The 23,555-nt window shown below is 36.7% G+C and overlaps 1 protein-coding gene across 1 annotated transcript in view; it reads right to left on the reverse strand.

Moving 5' to 3' along the window:
- Positions 1-1,026: 1,026 nt before the first annotated feature.
- Positions 1,027-23,555, reverse strand: part of ralgps1 (Ral GEF with PH domain and SH3 binding motif 1) — a 114,570-nt gene continuing 92,041 nt past the window's right edge. The window contains exons 10-21 of the mRNA XM_079897883.1: positions 22,361-22,498; positions 21,199-21,292; positions 16,285-16,352; positions 12,276-12,402; positions 11,417-11,571; positions 11,015-11,063; positions 10,808-10,888; positions 10,537-10,642; positions 9,506-9,598; positions 7,536-7,641; positions 3,917-4,008; positions 1,027-3,830 (exon numbers count right to left, since the gene is read on the reverse strand). Coding sequence (XP_079754009.1) covers positions 3,801-3,830; positions 3,917-4,008; positions 7,536-7,641; positions 9,506-9,598; positions 10,537-10,642; positions 10,808-10,888; positions 11,015-11,063; positions 11,417-11,571; positions 12,276-12,402; positions 16,285-16,352; positions 21,199-21,292; positions 22,361-22,498 — 1,139 coding nt within the window. The 3' untranslated portion in view covers positions 1,027-3,800. The remainder of the gene's footprint in view (positions 3,831-3,916; positions 4,009-7,535; positions 7,642-9,505; positions 9,599-10,536; positions 10,643-10,807; positions 10,889-11,014; positions 11,064-11,416; positions 11,572-12,275; positions 12,403-16,284; positions 16,353-21,198; positions 21,293-22,360; positions 22,499-23,555) is intronic.

Here is a 23,555-nt window from a genome sequence, read left to right on the forward strand (position 1 = left end):
CAACAGGCTTAAACAATCCTGATAATCTGTTGGAAAGTCTATTTTGAACTTCTGTTTGGGGATTTTCATCAATGAAAGATGATGGTCTTAACACCCTTAAAGGCAGAGGTCAGCCCAAAAACTGAGGTGACAGTGAGCATGAGTTTGCTGGAAACCTGGTTTTTGTTCCCCAAAGAATCTTTCAGTAAACAGTTCGTAAAATAACCATTCTTTCTTAGTGTAAAGAACATTTTAATGATCTAAAGAACATTTTTTTTCACCATAAAGAACCTTCTGTGCAATTGAAAGTTTTCATAGATGTTAAAGTTTCTTTATGGAACCACAGATGCCTTTATTTTTAAGAGTGTATGGATCTGCAGGAAGTCGGGGGTTTGACTGTGAGCAGAGTCTGACTGAAAACTGGGGAAGAACAATATTTTCTTCTTGGGCAGATAAATGGCATTTTTCTAGACTGAGTTAATATTGGGGGAAATCAGCAGAATTCTGTTGAATGGATTTAAATACAACGTTTAAATATAAGGGTAAAATGAAGAATCCTGCTTGAGACTCTTGAACCTTGATGGGCTTGATGATCTCACACTGAAGTGAAAAAGGTAAATGTAATTTGATTCTGATTTCTAAATGGCAGGGTTTTTGCATGCCATAATAAACAACATAATTAAAGACTAAAAAAAGAAACATTTTTAGAACAATGTCCACCAATGACCACATTATTCTCTGCCCTGAAATGAGAACTAATGAGAACCACAGGGCAAATGAAAAAATATATGACAAACAAATAACACATACAGAAAGTAAAACAAATATACATGTCAAAGTCACAGACAAGTCACGAGTTGTTTGTAGCTCTAAATATTCAGGAAACACAGTCCCCATAACATCACAGCTGAAATGCAAGAAGTAAAACTTAAATGTGAAATAAAAGCTCCCCACTTACTAGGATTCTGTAGACCATATCACAATGATAAAGATATTACAGGATTTTGCCATGCAAGTGTGAAATAAGTCAAAGCATTACATTTTTTTCATTAAGCATATATTTCCATAAAGACAAAACACCAAACACAAAAAGTATCGAGTTAATAAAAGGTCTATAGGTTCAGATTATAGACCATACAAAGATTCAGTGACATCATATTGTGAGAACTGAGCAGAACAGTCTAACATCCAAACTCCTCCATGAGCAGAGGACATAAAGATACAGAAATATATGTGAACTTTCAGATGGTAAGGTAACCATAAATCCAAAAACAAAAACAAAAAAACAAAGAGGAGGTAGCAACCACTGAGTAATACTTGTTGAGAACATCAGTGCAGATGCGCTATCTAACATAGTTCAGTCAGTCACAGCTGAAATGGTTGCTTGCGTGATGCAAAACCTGTGAAAGCAGCATTCCATCTATTGTCTTTAACATATGTTGTAGTTGTTTTGGCTCTTGTGTCTTGTGGTTAACCAATGGTACTGTTTAAATATTTAAAGCCTGATTCAACTTTTTCAAGATAAGTGATTCACTGTTTTTTAGTTGTCATGTCATGTAGATGTCATGCCTCAACATGTATACTGATACTGAAGTGACACAAAAACCTGTGAGTTAGTCCAAACCATCCATGCATGTTTCAGAAATCTTACAGGATATCAAACAAATTATAATCTTCTTTTGCAATTTGCAATATACAAAGCATTCTACACTTCATATTCAGTGCCTTAATATCACATTTAAGGAGGAATAAGTCTCATTCCTGTGCCTTATAAAAATTTGTGACTGCAAAATACTAGACTTTGCAAAGAACTTTACAATTTATACACGCCTTTTGATGTATTCCATTTAAAGAAAGAAAGAAAGAAAGAAATAACCAAAAATAATAATACACTGAAGTTTTAGATAATGTGAATACTGAACAACCACTCAAAACATCATTGTTGTGTCCCAAAGAATACATTATCCACCATTCAACCCATCATCTGCTCTGACCAGAACAGTTGCTTCCCTTCAGTCTCCCAGGACTTTATTTTACAACATTATGTCTATAAAACCTAAACAGCATCCATACAGTACCTATATAGTTTCTGGGTCCCGCCCACTTTATGATGTCAAGACATCACTAATTTTTTTCTCCATAGGTAAATCTGCTACAGAACCTTGAGTTGAACTACACCAAGTTAACACTGGCACTTATTTACTGATACCCGTGTGACATTACATTTATTGATCCACATTTGCCACTTAAATTACATTGTGTTACAATTCCCTTTATGTAACAAAGGTCAATTCATTGTTTCAAATAATGTACTCGTAAATATTAAAGTGCCCCTATTATTTTTCAAATATTACCTTTCATGTAGTGTGTAATATAGCTGTTTGTTAATGTAAAAGGTCTGCAAAGTTTTAAAGATCAAAGTGCATGACAAATAAAGTTATTGTCTCTTAAAAGAAAGAAACGATTCTGAACTGCTGAAATGAGTCTTCAGCAATTCCAGTCTCACTTCCTGCTACATACCTATGTAACAATGAAACAATTTTGCATAATGCATAACGCCGAGGAAGCCTCCGGAGCTGAAATTCAGATATGATAATAGGCATTTAATTTCCGACTTGTGCTGTAAGTGGTACACCAATCAGAACAGACTGGGATGTCTGACCAATCAGAGCAATGTAGGCTTGTTGAAAGTTAGTGAGTTAGTGAGAAGAAATCTTTGAATAAATCATTTTCAGACTCTTTAAGAAATAAGGTGATGTGCAATGTATACTATGAGAAAGTTAAAGTGTTTTTTGACCTTTGATGCATGTAAACCTTAATCCAGGAGACGTCCAAAACAAAATAAGAAACCTTTAAAATAGCATAATAGGGGCACTTTAAACAAATCTTTATTTTACCCACAGGAAAATGAGACAACTGTGATGTCTCTACAGTGCATCTATTTTTTTATTTCCTCTTCTGTCATTAATATTTGATGTATGTAGTAGACAAGTTATGTGTCTTTGCTCATTGTCCAGGGATTTCACTTTTGCTCTATCATCTAACATAAATGGAACATAATTCTAGAAGATTTAACAATACAAAGGTCATAATTTTGGCACTTAATCACATGAAGACATTATATAACTATTAGACAAAGTTATTTTATACATGTCATTTACAACATTTCACATGTACCTTAGGTTTGACAGGTAAAACTAACAATAAGGTTTCAATTTGTTAACAGCAGTTATATATACTGTATAAAAAAAATATATTATGAACAAACATGAATTAACAATAACCTAGATGAATACATGCTATAAAAATTGTTGTTTATTTTTAGTTCATGAAACCTAATGCATTAACTGATGTTAACAAATTGAACCTTAGGTTACATTTTATTTTAAGGTGTCATTGTTTCAGTGAAAATATACATTTAATTACTGAGTAATATTAATTAACTAAATGTACTTACTATAGGGTTAGGGATAGAATTTGGGTTTGGTTTAGGGTTAGTTGCATATAATTATGCATAATTTAAAGTTATTACTATAGTAATTACATGTAACATTTACAAGGACACTGTAAAATAAAGTGTTACCAAACCTTAATGTAAAGCGGTACAGCTAAACTCAAGACAAGACCATCCTCTCGATACAGCCGTGTCTACAATGTTTGAATGAATTTTGGACTTTTTCACCAGATACAGCTGCCATTTCCAAATATGTTAGGCCTTTCAGTCTTAACATTAACATCACCTTTGCACAAACTCTTCTACTCTAATGTCTTTCTCCATTAGGTTTGTTCCTCTCATTTGTTTCCCACTTTCCAAAAAGCAGCTATTCAAAGGACATGAGGTTTGCTGGTATCTGCGGAAAACAATGTGATATTCCTTGAATTGCTTGTTAATTACACAACTTTTTTTTTTTTTTTTTAAATACGAGAACACGCTTACCTGCGGTCTTGTACTCCTGCAAGCCTCGGCTAGATGTCTGTGCCAGATAATCGCAGAGAAACGTGATCCAGTCTGGAACTTGTAAACATTACCTGATACCACAGAATAAAACAAATGAACTTGCATGAGTTTATTCAAATAAAGTTGTGTGACAATGCAAATCTGCCATTTATAGAGTCAAAAAGCCATTTCTTGAATACATTTTATTGTAGCAATGACGAAGATAATTCATCACTTTTGTGTATATTCTGTGTGTGATTGCTGTGCAAGTTTCCGCCCCAGACTAAAATGCATGTTTGAGTTGTTTGAACTGAAAGCAACTTGCACTGACATATCATAAAGTGGAGCGGCCAAGGGGCACGTGGAGATCCCCCCGGTGGAACGCGCGGTTGTGATGCAATTGTGTCCACAAAGTGCTGCAGCCTGACGGGTTATCCGCGTCTCCCATCCAAGGCCTGTAAATTCTCGTCTATGCTTCTGGCCAAGGCTTTCAGAGCCGCTGGACATGTCGCCTCCACCCTGCAAGCCATGGCCCTCCTGCAAGTCTACCAGGCCAAAGCACTTAAAGAGCTGTACGAGGGTAGTTCTGACTCTGGGTCAGGTACTGCGCACAGTGACGGACCTCGCCCTATGTGCAACAAAAGTCACTGCACGGTTCCCTGTGCAGACTGTCCACACTTGTGGTCCAGGAACGCCATCTATGGCTGAACCTGGCAGATATGAGGGAGATCGACAAATATCAATTTCTCTACTGCAGACGGAGACCATTAAGCACATCCTGCCCCAGCAGCCAGCTGCTGTCTCCCCCCGCCACTGGCTGCAGCTCCCCCTCCTGCTCGTTGCCGAGGGCGCCCTAGCGGCTTCCACCTCCGCTCCAGCACGGCCACATCAGCAGCCTCATGGAGACGGCCGCAGGATAGCGGCACAGCCCCTGCCAGATCCTCCAAGCGTCAGGCCAAGCGGCACTCATGAGACGGGTGACCTAGTGATGGAGGGAACAACTCTTCAGAAGATGGTTACCACACCACTCCTGATGAAGAATCTTTTGTTGAGTTTAATTTCTGTTCTCCTAAATTCTCAAAAAAAGAGCAATTTCCTCTATCTCTGGGTCCCAAGAGGGTGCGGGCGGCAGTGTGCAACGCTATGCCTTGCCACTCTCATATCTCTTTTCTATCGCCAGCTGGCAACAGTATGCGGTTAGAGGAAGAGATATCTTCTCACGCACAGCCAAACCATGGAGCCAGGATAGTGTTGCACTGCACACTCAGACCTCTGTGGTCCCTCTGACCCCGCTTGGTCATACAAGCTCTGGAGGCCTGGCTAGCGCTTCCCAGACAGTCTCGCTGGCTCATTCGGACCATCAGACTCGGCTTTGCGATTTAGTTCGCCTGGTGTCCCAAGTTCAGGGGCATCCAGTTCACCTCAGTGCTGGGGCCGGTTTCACAAAGATAGACTTTGACTATGGCTTAGATATAGTAGATAGTCAGACTTCAGATAGACATCTAAATCAGACCGTTGCACAAAGCACTTAAGACTCTGACTATCTTAAGTAGGACTACACTGCAATGCATTCTGGGTAAAATAAGACACTTTTCAAAACAAAAAACATGGCGGATCGAGTAAGCGCATTCAACCGCTCAGTGCAGTTTACCCCAGCGGAAAATATGTGTTTGTTGGAGGAGTATAAATGACGGAGTATGTTTTTATGTTTCCACTGTTCGATCGCGCCCGTGCCATCTCTCTCTCTGACATACACACACACATTCCAGCATTGCAATCTTGACATCGCAGCCTGTTATTATGCAGCGTTCACACCAAACCCGAATAGAGCGTCAAATTCGCGTCTATCGCGTCTAGTTCGACGCTTGAACATTTTGAATCCATTCGCGCGTCCAAGGCGAATAGGACGCGCGTATAAAGCGAGCGTTTGAAGCGAAATAGACGGTTGAACAGTCACGGTGTATTGCATTTCACGCATCGCCCGTGACTGCGTATGAAAGGGAGCGCGTCGATCGTTGCTCGCTTTGACTATGTAACGGCCCTAACAGTTACAAGGACATTTTACTTGGGAATGTAACGTTAGTAACAAGAAGAAATGTTTAAATTATGAGCCATTTTCCCTTTTCTTTTGGCAGTTTGTAATGTAACTCATTGTTACTGCTGGTTGCCAAGGTAACATAGAGTCTTAGACCTAAGTTAGCCTGGGGGTAAGGTGTCTAATTTTTTTGGTCTAAATTAAGTCAGTCTTTATTTTTGTGAAACAGTCTAACTTGCATTAGACTGTCTATGAGCAAATTTTAGACTTGTCTAACACTATAGACCGGTCTAAAATAGCTTTGTGAAACCGGCCCCTGAACAAGGATGCTTCTGTCCTGCCCCCTTCTAGAACAATGTGCATTTACATTAACATATTTAATGTCATGCAATTACAGTGTTATTAGCTCACTAGCTTAGCCTTTTTCAGTGCATTAGGTGAGGTAAACGGATAATGTCAGTGATTATTCTTTCTTTATCAAAACACTAAAATTGGTACCGCTTTGGAGAGAAATTGGGTCTTTTTAATCTCTCTATTTAACCCATCTCATGGTGTGTGATGCTGAACACTTGTATGAGTTTTTTTAATTCTTTGCACTGTTCCGAACATTGATATTTTAACTGCAACAATAGCATGCTCCGGCTCAGTAGCCTTAAACCAAATTTTAAATCTTTTTTTTTTTTTTAAACAATACAATTTTTTTTAAGTGGTAATAGTGTACTGAGAATAACTCTTTCAGCGTCTCATCTCTGTACTAGTCTTTACATGTTGTTTTGATGCATTTTAAAAAGATGGATGATAGATAGCTTCAATCTTTCTGACAAACAACAAAATATAATGTAAATTACAGTATATGCAATGTTTTCTAAACTTTATAATTGTAGTGTACAGTGTTTACTATAAGGGGGTAGAATCCGCAGCTCAGTACTCACTACTCATGAGTACTTTAAAATAAGTAACTTTTTTACTCTTACACAAGTCATTTTTTTTGGACAAGTACTTTTTACTCTACTCAAACTACATTTTTTGGAATGTAATGATACTTTTACTTGAGTATATTTTTTCAGTACTCTTTCCACCACTGCAATCATCAGATCTAAACATCGATGGAACTTCATGGAAAAGTATAGAGTGCAAAAGCACAACCACATTTTGACTAACATTTGTATGTAGTATGAAGCAATAAAACAAAAACAAAAAAAATAACGGTAACATTTTACAATAAGGTCTCATTTGTTAACATTAGGTAATGTATTAACTAACATGAACTAACAACGAGCAATACATTTATTACTGTATTTATTAATCTTTGTTAATGTTAGTAAATAAAAATACAGTCGTGCATTGTTTGTTCATGTTAGTTCACAGTGCATTAACTAATGTTAACAAATACAACAGTAAATTTCAAAAATGTATAACTAAGATTAATAAATGCTGTAGAAGTATTGTACATTCTTAATTCTTGTTAACTAAAGAAGTTAACTAATGTTAACTAATAAAAAACCTTATGTTATATTTTTGATGAATTATATTTTAAGTGACACGTATTAAATGTTCTTTAGTGACTAGGCGAGTAAAAAGTACCTCTTTCAGGATCAGTGAGCTGGAAAATATTTGGATGTTCAGGGTTTTCTGGCAGAACCACAATCCAACCTGTCAGCGTGATCTTTTTACATGGCCTGGATTTATACTTGAGATAAAAAGCCACAATTACAAAGAAGTTATGCAAAGAAGTTCATTTAAGTGTAAACTTAATTTAAGTTTAAATTTGAAGAAGTAACACTGATAATTCCTTGAATTGTTTTCCAAATGCAGTTAGGTTGAACATAATTCATTTAAATTACGTTCTTAAAGCTGAAGTGTGTAAATAAAATAATGACTTCAAACTTAATGTTAACTTGAATGTTAACTTAATGTTAACTTAATGGGGGGGGGGGGGGGGGGGACATTTTGAAATGAATGTTTTTCTCCAAAACACACTGGCCATAATTATTGACACCCCAAGATTTTTTTACAAGAAAAATATCTCTGAAGTATATTCCCATTAATATTTACATTTTTTTAACACACCAGGGTGACTAGGAACATTTTCTAGCTATTAATTAGCCGTGACTCCACAGGAGTATAAATATGAGGAAACACAAAGTCCAAATTCCCTAAATCATTAATCACACTGAGTAAACCCAAAGAATATAGTTCTGATGTGCAGCAAAAGATTGTTGAGCTTCACAAAATAGAAAGTGTCTGTAAGAAAATAGCTAAAACATTGAAAATCTCAATTTCCACCAACAGGGCAAAAATTAATAAGATTCCAATCAACTAAAGATGTTATGAATCTGCCTGGAAGAGGACGTGTGTCTATATTGTCTTAATGCACGGTGAGGAGGAAAGTTTGAGTGGCTAAAGACTCTTCAAGGATCACAGATGGAGAATTGCAGAGATAAGTTGATTCTTGGGGGTCAGAGAGCCTAAAAAATAAATAAACAACCTCTACATCAGCACATTTTGTTTGGGAGGGTTTCAAGAAAAATCCTCCTCGCTCTTCCAAAAATAAACTCCAGCATATTCAGTTGTCAGACATGACTGGAACTTCAAATGGGACCAGCTTCTATTGTCAGACGAAACAAAAGAAAGAGCTTTTTGGCAGCAAACCTGCCAGATGGGTTTGGTGCAAACAGGGATAAAAAGTAACCCATGCCTATAGTTAAATATATTGCTGAATCTTTAATGTTGTGGGCCTATTTTTTAGCTGGAGGTCCTGGACATCTTGTTCAGATACATGGTATCATGGATTCTAGCAAATACCAACAGATAAAAAAACAAAACCTGGCCACTTCTGCTAGAAATCTTATAATGGGCCGTGGTTGGATCTTCCATCAGGACAACGATCCAAAACAAACATAAAATCAACACAAAAATGTGTCACTGAGCACGAAAATGAAGCTTCTGCCATGACCATACCAGTCCCCAGACCTGAACCCTATAGAAAATGACTGGGGTGAACTGAGGAGAAGCAGCACAACATGGATATGGAGAGATTCTGTATGGAGAAATGGTCTTTGATCTCTTGTCAGATGTTCTCCAAACTCGTCAGGCATTATAGAAGAAGACTCAGAGCTGTTATCTTGGCAAAAGGTTGCAAAAAGTATTTAATAAAAGGGTGACAATAACTATGGCCAACGTGTTTTGAAGAAAAGCATTTATTTGATAATGTGATTTACCCCCCACTTTCAGTTTTTTTACTTCAATGACAGGCTAGATTTTTGCGAATTTTTTGAATGAAAGATCAAAAGGATAAACAATGCAGATTTATTTTTACAGTATCTTTGATCATATTTACAAAGGGTGCCAATAATTCAGACCACAACTGTAAACAAAGCTCTTAATAACTAAATTGTAATGTAGATGCATTCATTTTCTGTTAAGCTGCTTTGAAACAATATGTATTTTAAAAAGCGCTATACAAATAAATGTGAATTGAACTGAACTGAACTGAATTGAATTGAACTGAACTATGTTTTCTCACTGGATTGAAGGAATAATTAATCACTTACATGTCTTCGCTCATTTGCTCTTAGAGCTTTAGAACCAAAATAGATGAGAATGGAGCCGGATAAGACAATCCAGTAGCGCTTCCAGGATGAAAGCTGGCGTAAAGAAAACAAAAGTGAAAATCAACTTAAGAGACAGATTAAGTTCTCTTCTCTATTAACTCGAACAGACATGACTATTTTATTGACCGTTTATTGAACTTTCTGGACAGGTATGATCACTGCATCCTTAAAATGTAACCCAATAAGTGTCATGTTTTCTTGGACATTAAATCTGGTAAATGACAGGATAGTCTACCCAAAAATTTACTGTAAATGTAGATGTTGAACATTATGTTGAAAGTGCCTGAAATGACCAGTTTCAAATTTCAGTTCCTGTTTCAGTCTTTCATGTCAAGATTTTGAAGTATTTACTGCTATCAGGTGTAACTAGGCTCACTCAGATTTGGCAAAACATTCTGTGTGCAATTATAAAAGACATTTGGACAATGCCTTATCCACACACACAAGATTAAGCATTCAAAAGCATTAATTCGTTCAAATATTTTAAAAGACTGGAATGAACACCAGCACACACAAGCAATCCTTTTAATAGTCAATTTCATTTAAAAATGTAAACCAAACAGGTATGAAATATCAGAAAGATAAAAAAAATGTTAATGAGAAGACAGGCATATAGGACTGCTGCAGCTTAGTGAATAAATATATTTAGCCTATTTATTATTCAGAATGCACAGTTGGAAAGAAAATATTTATAGGAACATTTCAGCAGGCTCAAGATAATTAATACAGAGATCATTATTCATTGTTTTAATCAATTGGCAGCCATAAAACATAGTGCTAATCTGCATTCTCATTGTATGTAGGTGCGCTGAACGCTCTAACCGGAAACTCCTGATATGTACATTACTAACTAGAACGCGGAAGTAGTTGTGCAAATAGTCCATTGGGATATGGGATAAAAATACCTGGTAATGTTTAATGTTATCTGTAACCTGTAAAACCTTTACAGATAAATTTGACTGCACACTTACAGTTGGTTTTTTACCCTCCTTCATCAGTGTCTTTCTCCGCAGGGGTCCTTCAATGGTTATGCTGCTCAAAGAACTGCATTCATAGCTGGATACAGACCCTGGAGTGCTGATGAGGAAGTAAGAGGATCATCTTTACAAGTCATGCAAATTATTTGCAAAAAAGGCACCTGTACTCGAAAAACCTGTTTTATTAAAATATTTAAAAAGACAACAGTATGAATTTGAGTTGTGTGCTTATGGACACACAATTAACAGCTACAAGGTTTCCTACCTATAAATATAACTTCTGCTTCTAGGAGAGTTACAGATTGGGACTCGCCAGTTTGGACCAAGTGTTGCGTACATACGACCTCTGAAAGTGATCAGGAGGAGGGATGTGTTTTTCATTTGTATTAAGAAAATAGTCACAGATAAATAACAAACATGTTGACAGCTGACATTTTGAACATTGCTACGTAATATGTGTAATTAGCCTTACCTCTCAACAGTACTTGATAATTCATCACTAAAAGAGCTCTCTCTACTGCCTGCAGAGGGACAGAGAAAAGATGAATGTCAAGAAAAACAAACTCATTCTCTTTTTTTCTTAAAATAAATTCATGAAAGTTGGTAACAGAAAAAAAAAGAGAAAGAAAATCAACAATGAATATGACAGGTCTATTTAGGAATAAATGAATGTGAAGTTTTCAAAAGGCAAAAACCCACTGCACAAAATCTTGAACACCACTCCCATCTAGTGGTGAAAAATTAAAGACAAACACAAATATTTGATGGTGGTAATAGTGGAGCACTCCTAAATTAGGACACATAAATCCTTGCACTAATCCTGTGTTAGTGGAACAAAGACTGAGATGTGTACAATAGGAATAAACTGCAGTACCCAGTGAGATGCCGTTGGTAAATACTGAATCATGTGTGTGGTTTCTGACAGGACTGTGAGACTCTAAGAAGCTGTCATCCAGTAGGTGTCGAGCCTTTTCTTTTGCAGGGAATGTCGTACTTTTACTCTCCACTACACCAAACTGGCACATCATACTGTGACGAGACGGGTGAAGTGAAACAGAGAGAGGCAGTCAGATTAAGAAATGTGTTCCCTTGTGAAAAAGCTGTGCAGTTGTATTGAATGTGTACTTGCAGATAGATAATAATATAATACTAATGAAATAAATGGTCACTTAAGTGTACTTGAAGAGAGTACACTTTTATGACTATGTTTCTTAACACACTTAAGTACTTGTTAAAAAAGTGCACTTTGTAAAAATGTCAAAATAAAAGTTTTACTTTAACTCTTTTGTCACTCTTTAAAAAAATACACTTATTTTGATGTGTTGACTAACATACTAAAACACATGCAAGGTACTTGATTATAGGTTTAACTGTAGTGTGTTATTCAATATTACATTTAAAGTTAACATATTTGAAAAGCACTAAAATGCAACTTAATTTATATTACCATAAATGCTCATCAATTCATTCATTAGTAAACTTAAAACCTATTTCCAAAGAAAATAGAACTGTGAAATGACATATAAAGATGTGCATAAGTGGGTAAAAAAGCACACTACAGTTCAGCTAATTGCATTTAATATAAATTTTAAATATAATACATTATTTCTGTTATGTATTATATATTCCTGTAATAAGCACTCTTTTTGGAGCAAAGTTATTTTCTTTTTTCTTTATTTAATTCCTTGTGTTGTGATTGGTAAACTTTTCACACAATGTACTGTGCTACTTACTTATTCCCCAGACTGTGGCTCTTTCTGTGTCGGGCAGGGGGTGGTGTTGGCAGGTGGGCAACCACTGATGTATCAGGACAGGTCGGTCGTCGGTTATACCGACTGAGGTTATACACTTCTGAGGGTCCTGTACACACACATGCACACACACGTTTTCATGTTTTATGGGGACTTTCCATAGACATAATAATTTTTATACTGTACAAACTGTAAATTCTATCCCCTAACCATAAACCTACCCATCACAGAAAACGTTCTGCATTTTCATCATTTAGTGTGATTTATAAGCTGTTTTCCTCATGAGGACCAAAAAATGTCCCCACAAGATCAAAGATTTCTGGCACTACCATCCTTGTGGGGTAATTTTGTTCCCATAATGTAGGGCACACCTGAACGGTCTTTGGTGTTTTATGCCCCCAACGTCGCCTTCCAGGCAGCGAGGGGATGGGTAGGTTTAAGGTTGAGGGTAGGGTTAGCTGCCTCTAAGGAGCCATTGGGGGCATAAAACACCATCGAGCCACCTGAACACACACACACATACGCATCCTCACATGCACGCACTCCCGCACGTACACACACACACACACACACACACACACACACACACGCACACGCACACGCACACGCACACGCACACGCACACACACACGCACACTCCATATCAAGGTTTTAAAGATCTCCTTGCTTTGTTAAAACACTGAAACTACATTGAAACATAGGTCGCTAGATTGTAGCTGCATTTGTAAAGCCTGTTCCTGTTCTGTTCAAAACAAACAACCACAAAATGCTTACTAGGCACCAATTAAAGCGAGTGGATAATTAGAAAAGCTCTGGCTCTCAGAGAGCCAACAGGACTAAAACATTTGAAAACAGTCCCATAGTTCCACTGCTGCAAGTTAGGCATCATGTCAAAGAGGACAGCTCAGTTTCTCGAACCAGCCACAGCTTTACTGGCCTGGTAAACAAGAATGTCACTCTGAAATAGCAAAAATAAGTGGACAGCCAGTGAAAATGTTCCCTTCAGTCATGTTTACAGGCCTTTTTCCACAGTAAAGTCAAACCAGAGGGGGATGTGTGGCAATTTTATAAATGAGTATTAGGAGTATTATGTTAATCATGACATTCCCTACTTTCTTTATTAGTACATTAATAAGTCTCATAATGGGTAAGAAGACCCTTTACCTAAATGAAAACAGCATTTCTTCCCAACTAACAATCAGAAGAGACAAGCTAAGTGATGCCAGTAGAGAGTGCATCATTAGAGGCCTTTCAAACACTAGATATATAGGCCAGGAAAACATAGTGGCCAAAAGAGACTTCTCAAGAGTGGCAATGGACAATAATCAAGCGTAGCGTCAGTTCTGGCAGGTCACATTAGTCAAGCTCGCATCAGCTGACTCTCAGCTGATCCGACCACGTCTACCTATAGTAATACGATGCCTATCACTGTATACATATATAAGCTCCTTCAGTATTATAAGCAGCTATCGCGTTTCTCAGGAGCGAATTACCCTCCTCCATCCCCAGCTCCTCCTCTCTTCAGTCAGGATTTGGCCTTCTGATTCCCCCTTGAATCAGACTAAATTCTCAAATTATGTTGTACATTAAAATATGAACATTAATGATATCTGCAATACATTCATGTTAATTCTGTTCTGTTTACCCTAAGGGGGGTTATTGCTGCTCTGCTAAGCTGCATGAATGCGCAGGGAGTTCTTGACCAGAACAGAACCACACCGCAAATCCTAACTGTATGCTAATTGTCAGTCGTCTTTGATGATAGTGGTCCTGACAGAAATACCAGCAAGAATTCTCTGAAATTTAGCAAAGAATATTTACACATTTAACAGCAAGAATACAATGTTCAAATGTGAAAGTGAACAACTGAATCCCTTTACAAAGAGCCCAGTCTGTTAGTGAAGGGAACATGCGATGGTCACTTCGGAAGTAATTTAATCGTTTCTGGTCATGTGACCCAGGGTGACAAGTCCTAGTGATTCATTTTAAATCTAGATATGGCAGGAGAGTTGGAGTTAACGTGTAAACAGAATAATTCAAACCGTTTTGTTTTGTTGTGATATATTATGCACATTTTCACCATGCATTCCATATTAAGTTTAAAAAGATTTAATAGATAAGAAATGTGTTTAAGCTTAATTTTTAATGATTAACTTATAAAGTTAAGAGCAGGGGTGCGTTTCCCAAAGCCAACTATGGTCGCAAGTTCTGTCGTTACCAATAGAGTTCAATGGAACTTGCGACCATAGTTGGCTAACGATGCTTTTGGGAAACGCAGCCCTGATCGGGAACACACATGCACACACAAAGCATATTTAAAAAAAAAACCATTATAAATGTATTTGCATTTATTTGTATCATATTAACAGCAATAATCAGATATTCCTGTTGTTGCTGACTAGCTTTGTCGTAGTAACGTTCCATGTGAAGCTAATAAAATTAGGAAACATTAAGGAAATGTCTTTCATTGCTCCTTTCAACAAGTGCGTTCCAAACGCTTCATTATGACACACAAGTTCCCTGCTCCCTCCAAAGTCCCCACTTCAAGGGCTCTGTAGGGCATAAGGATACTCACTTCCGATTGGAATTCACCCCTAATAATTAATAATTAACATATAATATACAACTAAATAAAATAATTTAAATAAATCATCACAAATAATGCATTTGAGTATAAAATGCAACTTGGAAACGTCTCCTCTTAAAATGCATGCATGCTTTTAGAAACAATTTCAAGCCATATACTGTAACACAAAAAGTTGAACGAGTGAGTTCATGTAGAAAAATCCAAATGAATTAAACCTGACATCCCTGAATTAAAAAAAAATATCTTGATTTTGACAATGCTTGATACAAAACATATTCTTTCCATATCCAATCTCAACCTAGATTTCTCCATGAGTTGGGCCAGTTCTGCCACAGCTGTTACAACCATAAAATGCTCAATGTAATTTGATTTCCTACTCAAATATCTGACAGTCAAAAATAGGAAACATCCTAATTGCTCAGCCTCTCTTGAGAGGAACTACCATACACCATGATCTAATTCAAACTCTTCACTAACTTCAGTTCCTTGTCTTGACGTAAAAGGACCAAAAAGGTTTTTTAAACATATTTCTACTCTGTACTGCTGTGTTCCTCCATGAGTGAAATTTGTGTGATTAAGGGTATGAAAGTGAAAACTATACTTGCACAATGGATGTTAAACAACATAACGTCATTCCTGTTAAGGTAAACGGGGGGCACTAATGGGCTATTTTTATATTTTATTTATTTTTATTATTTACTACACAAACTAAACAAGTTACAGTAATAAAAACGTAATAAAAATATGTTTTAAAATAAATAAAAATGTGTCTTTCCCAGGCACAGATCAATTTTACTCATTCAATATGTTTTTATACACAATTTGTGTTTTTATATTCTGGGTGTTTATGTAGTCTTTGATACCACATTGGGTTTTAAACTTCATGGTTGCAGGACTGAAAAGAGAAAAAGCCTTAAGCTTATGCATTTTAAGTCAAGATTTAACTTTAACCTACAAAGGTCTATCTTAAATTTACCAAAGACCACCATGATCCAGAAAGACGGCTCCTTCAGAGCCACTCTGCAGACGGCAGCTGGTTGTTATCCGCCAGACAGAAAAGAATAAGCTCATGGGAGAATTGAAGAAAAGTCGCTCTTTTTAAACAAGCGTCTGTGGGGCTGATCTAGGTTCATGGATGCTAAGTTACATGGGTCTTACTCTTTTATTGTCCCTCCAACACACACATCTTCAGAATCCCTCCAACCAACAATGATTTCCAGACATACTGCAGAATACCAGCACCTCTCCTGTCAGGTACAGCGGAAATACTTCAGCTAAATTACTGACGATCCTCCATTTTTCCACTGGTGATCATAACTCAGGAAAAAAAGACTAGAGTTAACCACTTCCAGGAGGAGTTTTTGAGAAGAGTAAACTGAACGGATGAAAGCATAACATTTTTACCTCCAAGGTCTTCTTTGGAGGATACCAGACGAGGTGAGCTGTTCCCAGGTTCAATCTTCAACGATAGCCTGTATAAAAGGGTTGTGACAGGGTTATAGTCAACTAAATATATTTTTTTGGCCACATGGTTTAAACTACAGGAACATTTGGAAAGTCTTCATTATACATTATTTTCAAGCTCAACAGTTATGCTCTGATACGGAAAAAGATAATATAGATCATTTTTACAGAAAGACTATTGTTTTTGAAGCAAAGCACACAAATAATAGCTGTAAATAATGTAGTGTGGTTCAAGTTAGTTTGTCTAGTTAAGATTAGTATTTGTGTTATTATCCTTTTTGCACTGAGCTTCATATCCCATTACCTTCCTCAAAATATTTTGAATATAACAGGGGAATGTAGTTTAGGTTCCAATACTCCCTATTAACTAGTTGGTTATAAGCAAGCATATTACTAGAATATTGGCTGTTTATTAGTAATTATAAATCACATATTAATGCCTTATTCTGCATGACTATATTCTACTTCCCTTAATCCTACCCAATACCTAAACTTAACAACTACGTTACTAACTATTAATATGCTGTAAATAGGAGTTTATTGAGGCAAAAGTCGTAGTTAATAGTTAATAGTGAGAAATGAAACCTAATCTAAAGTGTGAACACATACACACACACACGTATATATATATATATATATATATATATATATGACACAACAAAAAAATTCTGTTGGTCCGGGTACATGTTTCAAAGTTCATGAGTGTTTTAAAAAAAATAAAAAATAAAAAAAACTTTTTAGGCATAAATGGAACACATTTCTGCAAATGACCTCTTAATAGCCAGCTCCATAGAATTCGCTGTAACAGCAGTGCCAGATGGCAGGACATGCTGTAAGTTTAGGCTAATGGTTTTAAGACTGTTACCCTGGATCGCTGAGGTTTTCCAACCCAACAGACTGCCAGACGATGATGTCATTCCCCACAAACACAACTATTACCCTGCAGTCCCCATCTATTCCACCAAACCCATTCTCCTCTGGCAGCCCTGCATCCTTTGGTGTTGTCAAAGGACTCAAAGTGCCAGAGACAATTTCACATGGAGCCCAGTGACTGTCTGAATGTCTAAATTTAGGCACTTAATTATGGTGCAATGAATATACTTTCATAAATACTGTAGGACCTTTTTGGGTAAAAACAGAGTTGTCTTTTGTACAATACATTATTTTAATGATCTTTTAACCAGACACACTATTTTAAAACAGCTCAAGTTCAAGAACCAGATAAAGATTTTAAGACAAATAATTTAAAGCTTCTTTATGTTCACCTGAAATAGTGTCCCCTTGGTATTACATCTTCATGACTTCATGTCTTTCTCATTAATATGGTACAGACTCTATGTAAACACTTGGGTCTGCATGGCTTAGTTTCACTTGAGAAGTTTCATCTGATACTGAAGTAAGCCAGGCAAATAATTTTTTTAACGAAGCATGGAAAAAACTTGTGAATTATGTCACTGTGCCAAAAAGGTGTCTTTCTTCATTTTCTCAAATGGAATTGTGTTTGAAAGCTTTACCAGACCAACAGCTTTAACTCATTACTGTCGTCAGTCAGAATGGGGCTCTAGAAATGATTCAGTGAGGTAAATTACACCAAGGCAAAATAATCCTTCTTTCCTCGAAGGAAACAACTCAAGAAGATCTTTATATATACAGAATATATATCTCTAAGTATTATACAGATGTCCGGTCTTTTATCTGCCTACATAAATCATATTAGAATAAAACATATTACATTGTCACAATTATGGTACAGTTCTTTCTGTCCCTTTAAAAAAAACAAAAAACAAAACAAACATGTTAATTACTATTAGATATGTTAAATATTATATTAGACTATTGTCTAACATAAATGTGATATCTGTTTCCTCCCTTAAAATGGTGATTTTGGCCTTTCACATTTTAGAGGTCATGAAATGTACATACATAGACTTTATTTATGGGAAACATAAATGTGTCAATAATTACAAACTAACAGTAAGCGGCAAACTATCAGTTTAATTTAGGTTTAAGCCTGTTGGCATATATATATATATATATATATATATATATATATATATATATATATATATATATATATATATATATATATAATATATATACAGTGAGGAAAATAAGTATTTGAACACCCTGCTATTTTGAAAGTTCTCCCACTTGGAAATCATGGAGGGGTCTGAAATTGTCATCGTAGGTGCATGTCCACTGTGAGAGACATAATCTAAAAAAAAAAATCCAGAAATCACAATATATGATTTTTTAACTATTTATTTGTATGATACAGCTGCAAATAAGTATTTGAACACCTGTCTATCAGCTAGAATTCTGACCCTCAAAGACCTGTTAGTCTGCTTTTAAAATGTCCACCTCCACTCCATTTATTATCCTAAATTAGATGCACCTGTTTGAGGTCGTTAGCTGCATAAAGACACCTGTCCACCCCATACAATCAGTAAGAATCCAACTACTAACATGGCCAAGACACTAGACAAAAAATTGTACACCTCCACAAGGCTGGAAAGGGCTACGGGGAAATTGCCAAGGAGCTTGGTGAAAAAAGGTCCACTGTTGGAGCAATCTAAAATGGAAAAAGCTAAACATGACTGTCAATCTCCCTCGGACTGGGGCTCCATGCAAGGTCTCACCTCGTGGGGTCTCAATGATCCTAAGAAAGGTGAGAAATCAGCCCAGAACTACACGGGAGGAGCTGGTCAATGACCTGAAAAGAGCTGGGACCACCGTTTCCAAGGTTACTGTTGGTAATACACTAAGACGTCATGGTTTAAAATCATGCATGGCACGGAAGGTTCCCCTGCTTAAACCAGCACATGTCAAGGCCCGTCTTAAGTTTGCCAATGACCATTTGGATGATCCAGAGGAGTCATGGGAGAAAGTCATGTGGTCAGATGAGACCAAAATAGAACTTTTTGGTCATAATTCCACTAAATGTGTTTGGAGGAAGAAGAATGATGAGTACCATCCCAAGAACACCATCCCTACTGTGAAGCATGGGGGTGGTAGCATCATGCTTTGGGGGTGTTTTTCTGCACATGGGACAGGGCGACTGCACTGTATTAAGGAGAGGATGACCGGGGCCATGTATTGCGAGATTTTGGGGAACAACCTCCTTCCCTCAGTTAGAGCATTGAAGATGGGTCGAGGCTGGGTTTTCCAACATGACAATGACCCGAAGCACACAGCCAGGATAACCAAGGAGTGGCTCTGTAAGAAGCATATCAAGGTTCTGGCGTGGCCTAGCCAGTCTCCAGACCTAAACCCAATAGAGAATCTTTGGAGGGAGCTCAAACTCCGTGTTTCTCAGCGACAGCCCAGAAACCTGACTGATCTAGAGAAGATCTGTGTGGAGGAGTGGGCCAAAATCCCTCCTGCAGTGTGTGCAAACCTGGTGAAAAACTACAGGAAACGTTTGACCTCTGTAATTGCAAACAAAGGCTACTGTACCAAATATTAACATTGATTTTCTCAGGTGTTCAAATTCTTTTTTTAGATTATGTCTCTCACAGTGGACATGCACCTACGATGACAATTTCAGACCCCTCCATGATTTCTAAGTGGGAGAACTTGCAAAATAGCAGGGTGTTCAAATACTTATTTTCCTCACTGTATATGCAAAAGTCGTAGTTAATAGTTAATAGTGAGAATTGAAAACTAATCTAAAGTGTGCACATACACACGCACATGCACGTGCGCGCACACACACACACAAAAAAAAATTCTGTTGGTCCGGGTACATTGGGTTTGAGATAATTTTTTTTTTACAATGTTCATGAGTGTTTTAGAAAGCGATAAAAAAAAATAAAAAAAAAATAAAAAAATAATATGGAACACATTTCTGCAAATGACCTCTTTAAAGCCAGCTCCATAGAGCTCGCTGTAGCAGCAGTGCCAGATGGCAGGACATGCTGTAAGTGTAGGCTAATGGTTTTAAGACTATTACCCTGGATCGCTGAGGTTTTCCAATGTGTATATATATGTGTGTATGTGCTTTGACACCCCACTTGAAACAGTCAACAGTCAACACCTAACTGGAAAGTAACTAACACATCCACATGGAAACAGTGGAAATATGGGCATCCAGAGTTTTGCAATTCCCAATGTTGCGTTTATAAGTGTCTAGACAGCAAGAAATTGGACTGCAATAAAACCACCTGCCCTTTGTGCAAGACAGACAGACAGGACCACACAGTAGGTCTGAAGAGAACTACCGGAGGAAACAGGGAAAACTCATTTAATGATGATGAAAACATCAATGCTATGGTTGTCTTTGTAGAGGCAGAAAGCCACATGTATGTATAATGCATAACATGTGTAGCATGTAACATTGAAGCATTTCTAAAATTATACTTTTACAATTATTTTTTCATAACATTTATTTTGTCATACATCACCTAATGTGTATGGCATCATTTTTTCAGAAAACCATATTATATAAGACTGTGCTAGGAAAATACATTTTACAGGATTATGCAGCCTGAGGTAAAGGAAATAGGGATTATATTGTAGCATGAAGTCATGCCAAGCTGTTGCAGCTGTGGCCGGGAAAATTAGGTGCTTGGTCGGCCTTTGGGCCATACAGCCAAACCAAGAAGGCTTAAAGTCCACAGACAGCACATGTTTTAATAAATACTATAGGCAGCTGGGTAAAATGAAGTGTTAAAACAAGGGAGGGTCTTGATTTACGGGCGTCTTACAGATGTGGGTAGTTTAAAGTGAAAGCTGGCAAAAACATTTAAGGAATGCAATAAATTGCAGGGCAGAACGCAAAGCAAAAATCACCCAAAACAATCAATTCAGCTGAATAAAGGCTACTGAGCATTACAATGTGTTTAGGTAACTTACGTGTAATTGTCATCCTCCACAAACTTCTGAAGCTCCTCGATGTAGCGCACAGACATCAAATACTTCTGCACGTGTGGTAACATGACCAAATGATCTGTGGTGTGAATAAATGTGGAGATGAAATGTAAATGAGCTGCCATCAGCACATTTTTTTGCTTTCCTTTTTTATTTATATTACAATTTCTTATTTATTTCCTTCAATCATGTTCATGTTTATTTCTAGTTCAATCATGCAACTTTAGAGGGTGCCGGCTGATAAGTCCTTTACATGAAATCTGCCTCTGCTGATCCTGCAGCCAATGAGATTGCTTGCTCAACATTTAAAAAGTCTGGTTCATTGTTTGTTGTAAGCTAGTCCTGCAGTCCTTCAGAGTTCCTCTGAAATCCTCCACCTCCCCCAGCTCCACCTGCCTATCTGCTTCAGGATTTATGTATGACTATTTATGCAGCAGCATATCTTACATGCTAACAGCAGCAGCGTGTCTGTGTATCTGTTAGCAGTAGCAAGTGCATACTTGCTCTGCAGTAGCAATAATCAACAGCAGTAGCAGCATTAACATTAAAGGACAAGTTCAGTATTTTACACTTAAAGCCCTGTTTACAGATCGTTTCTGATGAAATAGAACGGTTAAGATTAAAATTTGGACACATGCTGCTGTCCCGAGAATTTTAGGTTTCTTTCGCTTCCCCCCCCACCTCCAGAATGGCTGCATATGTGCACTGGAACAATCCTTCCTAAAACGCATTAAACTTTCGTTTACAAAGACGTGAAACTCACCGAGTGGTCAGGGGTGTTCACTGATATGCTCACACAAAAATCGCTGCAAAAGATGCTTTTCAACAGGTGTTTTACCATTCGTTGTAAAACTGTGGACCTATTTTTCCAAACGCCTCACACCCGTACATTCTTCCGTTGAGAGCTTGAATAATAGACACTCCAACAATAGATACTCGGTATAAAATACCGAACTTGTCATTTAACATCGCCATATTCAATAACATGCTAAAACTATTCTGAGTTGTCTTGATTGAACTTTCTTCAACAACATCTTAACATTAATATGAAAAAATACTGTAAAGGAAGATGAAATGCAAAAAGTAAATCGTACTTGCAAAAATAATAATGTAATATGAAAATTAATGTCTTTTATAAGCAACGTACCATAGTTACAGGACACCTGTAAGTCGGAGATGATGCGCAGTAGATTGTTCATCTGATTGGTTCTTTGCTCAGTCTCGATGATGCTGTCAGAAGCAGGGTAGGCGGAGTCAATGTAGGTCATATCAAACAGGTAAATTCCTAATGTAAACAGAGAAGAAAAAGTGTTTATATATATGGGTTGAGAGGGAGATCGTTTCATTCATAATTTATGTTTTCCCTTTCAATTGTAACTCAAAAGGTGAAATTCAGAAAACTGTCTTGGTCACTTTTTTTCAATGCAGGTGCAATAAATGGGGACCGAAGCTTTTAAACTTAAACAATTATTTCAAAGCACCAAATAAATATCAGAAATGTAGTCCATACAATTTCTTGAATGCAATTTTTAAATGCATATGATACAAATGTAATCAACTATTCCTCTTCAGTAAGCTCTTTGTTGCATCAGTGAGTTGAAGATCAGTTCAAAATATCTGAAAAATTATATATATGTATATATAAATGTTTTATATATATATATATATATATATATATATATATATATATATATATATATATATATATATATATATATATATATATATATATATATATATAGTGCATGATTTGTAGGACTTTTATGACACTTTTATGCTAACAGTTTGAAGCTTGACAGTTCTTATTTACACTACCATTCAAAAGTCTGGGGTCAGTACGATTTTTTAAATGAAAATAATACTTTACATTTATTTAAGTTATAAATGATATATCATAATGTTAAAAAAGATTTCTGTCTATTACAATACCTCTATTTCAAATACATGCTGTACTTTTGAACGTTCCATTCATCAAAGAATCCTGAAACATTTATTATGGTTTCCAAAAATATTAAGCAGCAAAAATGTTTTCAATATTGATAATAATGAGAAATACACCAAATCAGCATATTTGGATGATTTTTGAAGGATCATGTGACACTGAAAACCAGAGGCATGGCTGCTAAAAATTCAGCTTTGCCATCACAGGAATTAACTACATTTTAACAACAGAATTACAATTTTAAATATGAAACGGTTATTTTAAACTGTAATAATTTAACAGAGCTGTTTTACTGTATTTTTGATCAAATAAACATAGCCTTGGTGAGCACAAGAGACTTCACAAGAGAATCTTACCGACCCCAAACTTCTGAATGGAATATCGGTTATTCTTCAAAACT

This window comes from Squalius cephalus (genome assembly GCF_949319135.1).
Source record: "Squalius cephalus genome assembly, chromosome: 16".
NCBI classification, from domain to species: Eukaryota; Metazoa; Chordata; class Actinopteri; order Cypriniformes; family Leuciscidae; genus Squalius; species Squalius cephalus.